Source organism: Phascolarctos cinereus, unplaced genomic scaffold, assembly GCF_003287225.1.
Source record: "Phascolarctos cinereus isolate Bilbo 61053 unplaced genomic scaffold, phaCin_HiC Scaffold_726;HRSCAF=1367, whole genome shotgun sequence".
Taxonomy (NCBI): Eukaryota; Metazoa; Chordata; class Mammalia; order Diprotodontia; family Phascolarctidae; genus Phascolarctos; species Phascolarctos cinereus.
This window is the reverse complement of record NW_027556098.1, coordinates 383,934,798-383,946,969: the sequence shown is the minus strand read 5'-3', so window position 1 is coordinate 383,946,969 and position 12,172 is coordinate 383,934,798. Positions and strand designations below refer to the sequence as shown.

The 12,172-nt window shown below is 43.7% G+C and overlaps 1 protein-coding gene across 4 annotated transcripts in view; it reads right to left on the bottom strand.

The window, feature by feature from the left end:
• The window catches only part of RCC2 (regulator of chromosome condensation 2), a 51,113-nt gene that overhangs the window by 17,534 nt on the left and 21,407 nt on the right, over nt 1–12,172 (bottom strand). For all 4 annotated transcript variants that reach the window (XM_020972587.2, XM_020972597.2, XM_020972616.2 and 1 more), the window contains exons 5-10: nt 10,135–10,266; nt 9,628–9,716; nt 6,305–6,419; nt 4,246–4,412; nt 2,488–2,668; nt 1,618–1,723 (exon numbers count right to left, since the gene is read on the bottom strand). In XM_020972587.2, coding sequence (XP_020828246.1) covers nt 1,618–1,723; nt 2,488–2,668; nt 4,246–4,412; nt 6,305–6,419; nt 9,628–9,716; nt 10,135–10,266 — 790 coding nt within the window. The remainder of the gene's footprint in view (nt 1–1,617; nt 1,724–2,487; nt 2,669–4,245; nt 4,413–6,304; nt 6,420–9,627; nt 9,717–10,134; nt 10,267–12,172) is intronic.

The following is a 12,172-nucleotide window of genomic DNA, read 5'->3' as shown; positions in this document are numbered from 1 at the left end:
CTGAGCTGCTGGCCTGTCACAAACTGCTTAGTGCACATCGCGTAATCATCTCAAACTCAAGCGTGTCCCCCTGTGTCCTCCCTGAGAAGCACCTCTATTTCTGTCCAGTGTACTAACCCGTTACCACCAGACGCCCAGGTCTGCAACCTCACGGTCATCTGGAGTGCTCACTCTCTCTCGTTCCCACCTAGGTCACTTCTGTGTCTGCCTCGCCTCCCCACCATTTCTCACGCCCATCCCCTTCTCTCTACTCCAACGCCATAATCTTAGCTCAGGCCTCACCCCCCCCCCATTCTGCTTGGTGCCCTGGGTCCCTCCCTACTCCATTGCATCATCCACACACCTGCCCAAGAGATATTTCTAAATTGCAGGTTTCACTTGGTCACTTCCTTCCTTAATAAATTCCAAGGTCTCCTGACTTACTTTTAGTAACAAATACAAAATCTTGTTTGGATATTTGAAGCACATCATGACCTACCTTTCTAGCTTTATTAAGATAACTAATATCTTTATTGGGCAGCTCAGTAGCACAGTGGGCCTTGAGTCAGGAAGACTCGAATTCAAATCCAGCCTCAGACACTTGCTAAATGACCCTGGGCAAGTCACTTTAACCTACTTGCCGCAGTTTCCTCATCTGTAAAATAGAGATAATACTACTACCCACCTGTCTCCCAGAGTTGTTATGAGGAGCAAATGAGATGTATTTGTGAAGTGCATAGCCCAGTACCTGGCACCTAGTAGGCACTATATTATTACTGCTTAACGGCCCTTTTTGGTCCAGCCAAGTGGAACAGACTTCTTGATGCTGCTCACACACGCTCTGTCTTTGCACAGGTTTCACATACCACCCCCACAACTGAAATGCACCTCACCTACTTCTTAGGCTCCCCAAGTTCATTCGGAAGCTCAGTTCAAATGCTGCCTCTTACACGAGGCCTTCCTGGATTTCCACGGCTGCCAGTGTACCCCGTCCTGTCGCATGCCTATTGTGTACAAAATGCCTCTCCTAGTGAATGTAAATTCCTGGAATTCAGGGGCTGTGCCATACATTCATTCCTTTGCATACCCAATGCCTAGCACATAGTAAGCACCAATGTAATCAATATGGAAGGGATTCTAGAAACCTAGTATGGAATAAAAATGGAAAAAAAAAAGTAAAGAGAGAGAAGGGGGCAGGGGAGAGGTTGACTTGCCCAAGACCACATGGCTAGGGGCTCTTAAAACTTGGAATTAGAGAATTTTTTTTCTTCTGATAATTGTTTTTGAATATAAATGGTTTCTTTTGTACTCTTCTGAAGTCTACTGGATGCATTTAGACTTCTATCCTAAGAAGGGATTCATAGCCTCAACCTAGGACTGCCAAAAAGATACATGATCCAAAAATAAAAAAATAAAAATAAAAAAATAAAAGTTAAGAGCTGCCTGGCACACAGTAGGCACTTCCTAAATGTTTACTGATTGACAGACTGGTCCCATTAAGTAAACATGAGTAAACTCTGAATTCAGAACCCCAATGCTGGAGTCCAGTCTTCAGCCCAGAACATGGCGACCATATCTGGTGTGCGCTGGAGGAGAGGAGAGAAGAGCATTTCATCTTGAGTCCCACAAGTCACTTACCCACAAGCTAAGCTTCTAATTTTCCAGCCACAGAGGTCCTGAACAGCTTTGGGATACATGGTAGACTCCCGAGAAGTGTTGGTAGCACCCCAAAAAAACAGGCCACCTGGAGAAACACACAAAAGGGCCTAAGGAATCTTTGTAAGAGAAATTCTCTTGAGGCCATGAAAAAACTATTAAAGACTCATGGGACAATCACAAGAAATCGACAGTTTAAGAACAAAGTACCTCCTGCCTACCCTACACGCACCTCTTTTTCACAAGTTGTCCATCCCATTAGATGACAAGCTCCTAAGGGCCAGGACTACTTTGGCTTTTCTTTGTAGACCAAATGCTTGGAGTGGAGCATACAGTGGGCAATGAATAAAAAAACTCTAAACTGATTAATACAAATAGGAGGAGAGCTGACTGAAAGACACTGCTACCAGATGATAATGCAGGGGTTACATTTCAAAAAAAAGTAATAAAGAACAGGTACTAGATCTGTGCTTTCTTTGGTGTGGAGAACTATTAAAAGAGGAAAGTTCCTAAACTAATACTTAGGTACATCTTTTGGGCAACACATAGTATCGCAGAGAAGTGACTAACCTTGTGTCCTAAGGCCCCTCCCTGGCCTGACATTCTCTGCTCTAAGCTCCCTTCCGACTCTGATACTCTGGATTCTAAGGGCCCTGTCTTCATGTCCTCCTGGCTTTCTAGCTAGGCTCTGTACTGAATACAACATGTTGTAAGTAAACATAACTTTCTTTCACAATACTGAAAAGGGGAAAGTCTGTCCCCTTGCCGGAGCACTGGATTATAAAAAGCAAAATTATCTTGTTCTTAATACCTTCAAACCCGGGGCCAAAACCAGGAAGAATAACCACTAACCAACTTCACTGACGGCGAAAGAACAGGTGTAGCCGGCGTAGATTTGCGCAGCCCCACGGCCTGGGAAATCAAAGAGCTTCACCAGACGAGGGACCATCTCATCCTTCTGCTCTGCGTGGCCCAGCCGGCCATACCCTCCAAACCCCCAGGAGAAAACACGTTTCTGAGAGTCTAGAACCAGCTGTATGGACAGAAGAGAAAAACCAAACCCTAAAATCAGAAAGTCAGTCGCCAATTCACAGGACAAGTTCCCAAATTGATAACTGTTTCCCATTTCCAGATCCAGGTAAGGTGGCGGAGAACAGAAGAGAACCCATTATCACCTTGCGGGGTGGCAAACGAGATGGGAATATATGCACTGGGATGACACATGGAATCCAAGGACAATAAGCTCTTTTTCTCTGCCAAGTTATCCATGTTCCCTTCTTTTCTTAATTATTTAAAGTCACACATCTTTCCCTTCCCCATTTGAAAGCAAGAGGGTTATATCTCCAGACAGCAAAGTAACTCATCCAATTTCATATTATAATATTGATTAAACTGCAGAAGGAACAAAGAAACAGGGAAAAGGGCACACGCGCACGCACGCACACACACACACACACACACACACACACCCTCCCTTCATAGTTAACCTCTTCCTAGAAAGGATGTTACCATGTCATAAATCACCAGTAATCAGAAATCAATCTACTGATCAGTTTTGCTGATTATTTTTTCTCTTTCAGAGGGAAATGTAGGTGATGCAAAGCAAATGCCGCCTATAAAAACCTATTTTTAAAAAATTCAATCAGCCTTTGCCCAGTGCAGTCGAAGGGAGCAAAGCAGTTCCATAATTTCCAGAGCTAAAGGAGACCCTGGAAACCACAGCATCTGCCCAATTAGGTTGAACCATTGCCTAGGGCAGTGAAAGGGTAAGTGACCTACTCAGAGTCACTCAGAAATCATGTGTCAAAGGCTTGGGACTTGAACACCCAAGTGTTCCAGGCTCCAAGGCCACGTTGCCATAGAGTCTGAAAATTTTTACATATGAACTCATTGTTTTCCCCATCAGAAGGTGTGCTCCTTGAGAGAAGGGATTATTTTATTCTTGTTCTTTATGTGGCACACAGTAGGTGTTTAATAAATGCCCATTGGAGCACCGACAAAATTACAGCTCACTGAAGTACGAATATTACCCAAACCATGATGTGCTATGCAATATGAATAAGGAAGGGTTGGCTAAGGGGAAAAAATGTCCATAACAGCAGGTATTCTCCCCCTAAAATAGTAAATATAAAAATATGCATGTACCATGCATAATTATGTAAAAATATTCCACCATATGTAACAACTTGGGTGGATAATAGGATTAATTTCCTCCAATTTATGCCAAGATTGCCCTAAATACCCTTTAACATGGAGGGTCACAAGATTATAAGATTCAGAGCCAAAAGTACATTGGAAAGCACACAGCTCAACCCCCTCATTTTTCAGATGAGGACGTTACAGTGTTACAGAAAAGTTAACTGACATGTCTCAGGTCAAGAAGATACCTAGAAACTGAGGTGCACAGAGCGTGGTGTGCTGGTCACGCAATGAGTGAGTGGCCCCCTTAATGGCATGTGGTCTTCGGACGGGTCTAACATCAAGGGTACCTGTGGCACTGCTTCCCAACAGAACCAACATGGAGAACAATAAGGACCACCATTCACTTCTTTCAATTCAACTCTCTCCCAGTGATGATGCCAAGAACAACAATAAAAATGCCAACCTTACCGTGTGATTGGTGCCACAGGCAACATCTCGAACCACCACATTGGGGACTGGCAAAATCTGTCCATCTTTCGTCTTTTCAATGAAGATGGCAACTCGGCGGGGGACCAGCTCACAGTCGTATTCTATCCTTTGAGCCCGGGCAATGAATTTCCCGTCAGAATTGTGTCCTGCACCATATAGAGAGCCAAGATTTTAAGAGCAGTGGCACTAGGCAAAAGAGATCACAAATGGCCCATTCTTCATTATTAGCTGGGGCAGAGCAGACTCACTGGACCAGGGAGGGCAAGGTGACTGGGTGCAGGCAGGAGACCTCTAGTGACACTGATTCTGGTTTAGAGGTGTACATGGAGGAAAACCAACTTAGTTTCATGTAAATTTCTGGGCTTCTTCCTCCTGCTCCCTCTCCCTTATCTCTATACCCAATCCAATCATACAAGACAGTCCTTTACTCTCCCATCTCCAGCACCTGTCAGGTCCTCTAGCCCCAATGCCGCCATCTTAGTCCAGACCTCAATTTATCACAGTGCCTGCATGACAGGAATAGCTTCCTAAGAGGTCTTTCTTGCTGCTACCATTGTCTCTAGCCTACCTTTCCAGTCTTGTCTCATTTCACCCGCTTGCTATGGACTCTAGTCCAAGCCAATCTTAATCTTTGTACCTTTCAACATGCCCTGGCTGTTCAGTGCCTTCCCCATTCCCCTGGAATTATTTTCATTCTCTTTCTCTCTCTTCTTCTCTCCCCTCACCCTCTATCCAACCTTCCCTGAATTTCAAAGAATTCTCTGTAGTCTAGTTCAAATGCCACCTCTTTCACTGAATCTCACTGATCTCCATTAAAAAGAGCCCTTCCCCCAGACCTAGGGTGGCTATTTGCTTTCAAACACACTTATCCCTATCTGCCCATTACTGTCCTGTAAGCTCCATGAAGGCATGGGGCCAGGTCTCATCTAAACTTTCTATTCCCAGGGGCGGCTAGGTGGCATTGTGGATAGAGCACTGGCCCTGGAGTCAGAAGGACCTGAATTCAAATCCATCCTCAGAAACATGACACATACCAGCTGTATGATTTTGGGCAAGTCACTCAACCCTGACTGCCTCAACTCCCCCCACCCAAAAGGCAAAAAAATAAAATAAAATAAAATAAAATAAAATAAAATAAACTTTCTATTCCCTCCTTCCTCCCAAGCCCCAGCACCTACCCTAAAGTTCTCCATACACTTTGTGGATTGACTATTGAACAAAGGTTTTTTTTGGGATGAAGCACTGACAGGTCTTCCTTAGTGTGCCAAGTGTTTACAGAGGGCAGGGAAACATACTTATTTTGGTCAAGCACTAAACACATCGTTAGATAAAAGATTAAGGAGTTTCCTGGGTGATCGAGTTTCCTAAGAATCCCCTTCCAATATAATACACTTTGGTTCACTTTTGTTTACTCCTTTCTGGAGGGAACTGGGATAAATGTAGTTTCACATTCTTCCACAGTCTAGGGAAAGCTAACTCGAGTCTCAACGGTCCAGACCAGAGGTTGGGAACCTGCAGCCTCAAGGCCACATGTGGCCCTCTAGGTCCTCGAGTGCAGCCGTTTGACTGAATCCAAGTTTTACAGAACAAATCCTTTTCTTAAGGGGATTTGTTCTGTGAAATTTGGATTCAAAGGTAGATGACTGAATAACTAAGAAGAAAATTAATGAAAATACTAAGGTGTCACCTCCCTTACTCTGAGCTTGGTTTCACATTTTTCCTTTCCTGGCTCAGGACAGGAAACACAAAGGGACATGAATAATGGTGAACTTCAGAAGACCATGCCCTGGCCCTGGGAATGAAAAACAAAGTTGGGGACCCTGTCAAGTTGCTGGTGTCTGTGCAGAGAGCTCCACCCTCCACATCTCACATTACAATACTGTTCTGCTGAAAGTTCACAAGCACTTAGCTGTGAACAGCTATTATCCGAGATCAATGGACCACACTTTTAAAACACGTGTGTTTAGCCTCCACTGATTCTGGCCTGAAATATGCAGTTGAGATAACAGAAGCTTTTAAAAAGAATAGGCTGCCATACCCAGCTGACCATATTCAGGGCACCCAAAGGAGTAGAGGTTGCCTTTGCAGTCCATTATCATGCTGAATTCAGCCCCACAAGCCATTTTCGTAATTGGCTGGCCATTGTACATTATCTGAAAAGAAAAAAAAAACAATAAGCGAGATTTCAAAATTAAAAGCGAATAAGAATAGGAGGGAAGGAGAAGAAGAGAGAGTGAAAGTGAGAAGAGAAAAAGGGATAAAGAAAGAGGAAGAAAGGGGGAGGGAGAGAGAGAAGAGAGGGAAGGAGGAAAAGAGGGGAGGAGGGTGAGAGAGAAAGAGGGGTGAAGAAGAGAGGGAAATGAGAAAGGAGATGAGAGAAGGGAAAGGTTGGGGGGGGGGAAGATATGACTGCCTGACAAAATAAACCAACCCTTACCCACCCTTTTGCAATGGACCATGAAAAATTTACAAGGAATCAAGGGAACCTAATATGCCCAACTACTCTCAGGAAAGAGGTCAAGAGCGTACAAAGAAGAGAAATGTATTTAGGAAGACAGAAGAGGAACTGAATGACATGGTCACAGAAAAACAGAGAAATAAAATAGCTAAGTGAAATACACAAAGATAATAATAAAAAAAAAAGCCAACCATTGCTTTAGCCTTCAGGTTTAAATCTGTCACCCAAATAAGCATTTCCAAGACTCTCTTCCAGTCGACCTCATCTCTTAGCCCACACCACATTAATGAGAAATAAAATAGCACCTCTAGTGGGCAACTAAGGGGAGGAGGAATAGGCCACGGCCCATCCATCCTTGAACCTTCTGGCCTCAACTGTGGGGTATCTGGAAGAAGTCAATGGAGATATTGGTGTCCTCTACTTCAGGATTTGAAAATCCCTCTGAGCAAGAGGCCAAGCGATGGTAACTGTACTTCTGAAAACAGACCAACCCACAACCAGAGAGGGGAAAGGGATGAGATTGCTCAGGAAGGTAAATTAAAAGGATTCCAGATGCTTTCTCAACGACCCAGGGACCTCCGAGGGGCTGACTGAAAGGACTGGTTCCCATCTATCCAATTTTCTAAGATCATATATTCAGACCCACATGGAACCTCAAGAGGGCACCCAGTTAAATCAAATTTCATAGAAAAAGAAAAGAGAGCCCAGACAAAGGGAGTGACTTGCCCCAGGTCATACCAGCAGACAAGAGACAATAGGCTGGAAGCCAACACTAGCCAAGTCCAATATCCTTAACAATGCTCCACCTGCCCCCCAGCTGAAGGCAGAGATACTTAAGATTCTCCCCACCCTCATTCTTTACTAGATTCCAGATTGGAGCAACTGACTGAAAACACAGTGAAACTCAAAAATTTACTAAACGTCTTTTAGAAACACAATGCCCTTAGACCTGCTCTCAAGCAGTTTACAATCCAGAATAGAAGGCATCAGACCCATCCAAAATGAGCTTTTCAATTTCCTTCAAATTCACAGATGCATTCGGCTGAAGAGTTTTTAAATTTTCAAGACTCAAACAATGGCATCCATGGCACCTATCCTTTATCCCTTCTCATGTATATGCTGCTCACTGGGCACAGAGGATATGCCCAACAACGGATGGCAGCATTACCTAATGGAAAGAGCCCTGGACTTGGGAGTCAGAAACCCCAGTTCTGATCATCCCTACCTGTAACCTCGTTGAACCCTAGGGTCACCATCTGCAAAATGTATATTAACATTTTTACTACCTACTATAAAAGGGTGCTTTTAGGAAAGTAAAGGGATACATAATTATGAGTTATAATAGCTTGTGTTTTTTTATTTCTATGCTGCTTTCCTTCCCAACTCGACTGTAAGCTGCTTGTGGACAGGACCATGTCACAAATGTCTCTGTACCCCTAACACTGTATGAGGCACTTTGTGGGTACTCAGTGAATGGTTTCCAGACCAAGATCTATTTAAATGTCATTTTTAAATTAGAAACAGATTTGCATGCGCATTAAAGGGGCTCCCAAGCACATTTTTTTTCCATTTAAAAATGGGAATCTTCATCTACTCTGCAACCTGTGACCAATGATGACCGAATGCCAGCAGGAACATTAAAGGATACTAACAGAATAGAAGGCAAACAGAAGTATAGTAAAAAGTGAACAAAAGCCCATGTAAGATGAGCTAGGGCAAACTGCCAATACTAAAAGCACTAGGTGATAAGGGTCATCTTGACAATATCCACGGCCACTCCAAAGAGATGATCTTAGCTATCCACATAGTGAAAACTAAGTGGATGAAGACCAAGCATTGCCTACATTATGGAACTGAAGTTAGATGGGTAAATAGCAGTCCATCAAATACCTCATCTCTCTCAAGCAAGCCCTAGGGATGGACAACGAACTGAGGTCAAAACTGCCTAAAAGGAGGCTGAGACACATAGGGGAAAACTGGGCAATGCTTTCACTGAACCCAAGCAACTCTCTACTGAAAAAGACCACCTTCTAAAGCCAAGATTCCTGGGACTTTACACAGTGGCAAATCATGAAACGCCATAATCTCAGATGCAAATGAGCCAGAAGCGATGGAAAGGAGCAAGCCGGGCTTATAAGCAGGGGGCAGCATATGATTTGTGCTAGAAACAGAGAAGTGGTGTCAAAGACTTCAAAGACATAGAATCACAGACTGAGGGGCTGCAAGGGACCTCAGAGGTCATCAAGTCCAACCCTGACATCCAGATGAGGAAACAAGGGTCTCAAAGAAGGAAGCCACTTGCTCAAGATCTCTATCCATATTAAAGAGAAAGTCTTCTAGTAGTCTGGATAGATCCTTTATGATGGAATTCTGGAATAATACAGCCAAGGGTCATACAATAGGAGGTCACAGAGGAGCACCAGGAGATAATTCTCCTGTCACAGAAATCTCAGGATCTGCTAAGGAAGAGCAAAGGACTAGACTGGTGATTTGCATTGGAATAGGGAGCTCTACCAATGCAGGACAATATCTTCCATGAGACAGGTTGCCTGGAGCACTAGGACACATTGCCCAAGTGACTGGGTCAGTATGTTATCAGAGACACGCCCTGAAACCAGGCCTAACTGGTTTGGGGGACGGCCTTCCATCCCCACTGCCACTTAGCTGCCTATCTATCTATCAGTTGTAGGTTGAAATGAAAGAGAAAAACCATGGGCTCTCTCCACAAAATAATGGAAGAAGCACAGGATATTAATTCTGTATTCCACCCAATACTGGCTTGCCTTTTTCCAGCAGGTTGGCCAACACATCAAACAAGGAAGAGCAAAGTCCCATTTATGAGAAACAAAACTGAACCATGGGGCCCAAACCCACCAGCCACGATGAAGAAGACCGCTAATTACCTGTGCGGGGCTGGGGATAGCATCAGTCTGGTTGCCAAGGCCAAGCTGCCCCATCTTGTTCTCTCCAAATGCAAACACGGAGCCAGTTTCTAGGAGAGAATAAAATAAAATGGGAAGAGAATGAACGCTCCAAATGTGATGGTGATTTAAAGCTGTCTCAGGTACAGAATATTAAACACGCTGTTCGTTTGCCAAAGAAGATGGAAATGAGACAGTGTTCCAAAGGTGAAATAAGCTGATGCTCTCCAGAATCACCATCTCCTATCAGAAAACGAGAGCACAAAGAAATGCCTTGTTCCCATTTGCAAATGGAAACAGTAGAGAAGAAATAATCTTTTCATCCTCCAAAAGGTGCTTCCTGTTTCTAAGGCCTATTGTTCAAAGGCCTTCAAGATACTGCCTGTTCCCCACTCCAGGCCATCTGGAGATACCCTCAATTCTGCCTCACCGAGCACGTTTTGCCTGAACCATAGGCCTCACTTTGGCCAGGAAGGCCGTCTCTCATACCTGTCAAAGCCAGAGTGTGGTTCCTCCCACATGCAGCAGACACAATCACTTCCTTGCTGAGGACTTCTATGAGTTTAGGGGCTTCCACTCGCTTGGTATCGCCATGTCCAAGCTGTCCCTTCTCATTTCGACCTGAGAAGACCATGAGGAAGTCAACAAGGAAGAGAAGAGATGCAAACTGAGGCTTTAACACAGAGGTCCTTAAACTCTTCAAGACCATGGGCAGTCAAGTGAAGCCTATGGACCCTTTCTCAGAATAATTTTCTTAAAAATGTACAGTATTACAAAGGAAACAAATTATATTAAGGCTAGCTCTCCAGGAGGGAGAAGGATAGGGATACATGGGATACTATGGAGATGTAAGAGACAGAAACCCTCAATAAACATATAAAATTTTAAAAAAACAAAAGAACAAAGTTATATTGAAAAGCAGTTATCACAAAAAAAATTTTAAGCATTTATCGATCAAAGGCTAAGGACCTCTGGTCTAAAAGAAATTACTAAAGATTCTCTTAAAAGAAAAGGAAATTAAGTTAAATATAAAAAACTGCTATGATTTATTAAAGGAAATGTCATGAAAGGTGATCTATTTGCCACTCACCCTAAGGGACTTTCCATCTGCCCTGCAACTGAACCTCCTCTAGCCACTGTCTTTCCCCATAGGGATGGAAGCTCCCAGAAAGGGGTGGCTAACTTGTATTCTTACCACTTTGAACAGAGTAAGCACTAAATGCTTCCTCCCCCCACCATTTATTAATTCAACCATCCAGGGAAACATGAATATAAGATAACATACAAAATACATACAAAGTTAATACAAAAATAACACCAACCAGCTTCTGCAGAGCAGATCAAACCAGAACAGTGTCCGGAAGTACACAGGGCTTGACCACCTCGCCCCACCGGAGTGCTTCTGAGAGGCGTATTTTCAGATTCTGACACCTGCCTCTTCAGTTCAGTCTCGGTGCACTAAACCCACCTCACAGCCTGTTGGAACCGTGCCAGTCATTTCTCTTATTTTTATCTACCTCATAAATGGAGCTCACATTCCCTGCCAACCCTTACGACTATAAACCTTCAACCACTCCAGTAACCTGGTGACTAAACAAAAGCAGCCTCAGGGCCAGAGTTGCATCCACAGGCACCTGTCCCCACCCCTGGAAGCCAAACTAAGGCCCACTCCCCAGTGTGGGATCACGCCTTTGGCGGGCATCAAACTTGCCTGCCCCACGACATCTTCAAGTGCCCAAACCACATTAGAGGGGAATTGGGAAATATTTAACAAAATAAAGATACAGTAAAATATAGATAATGTTACACTTTTTTATTTTGTGCATAGTTTAATAAGCCCCGGGTTCTGTGAGTATGACACCACCCGCCTAGGATGCCAAGAGTATTCAAATCCGGTAAAGTCTGGGAACTGCGGTTCTAATCCCCCACTAACTGCATATCTTCATTTCTCTGGACCTCAGCTTCCTTCTCTATGAAATGGCAAATGGGGTGAAAAGTTGGATTACATTACCTCAAAGGTCGCTCCCAGCTCTGACATCCTATGTTCTAAAAGCCCTCCCAGCTCTGACATCCTGTATCCTAAGGTCCCTCCCAGCTCTGACATTCTGCATTCTAAGATCTAACCATTCTCTGTTCTAAGAGCCCTTCCAGAACTCAGATTCTAAGGTGCATTACAATTCTACTTTTAAAGGATTTTAATCTTGGGAAGGTGTTCTTAATTGGAGGGAAGTTCATGAACTTTTACCATAGATATACATTTATTTTGATATGTTGATGTATATCTATATATTATTTTTCTAACATAACTGATTTCCTTCAGACTTTATTATATGCATTTAAAAACACTCTTCTGATAAGGAGTCCATCTACACGCAGACTTCACCAGACACTGCCCCTAGGGCTCCATGATACAAAGAAAGGGGAAGAACCCTTGGACCAGGGGAATGCAGACAACTCAATTCCTCTGCAGTTGTGACAAGACAAACAGTTACGGTGCAAGGATATGGAGCTAATTTAATAAGCACTC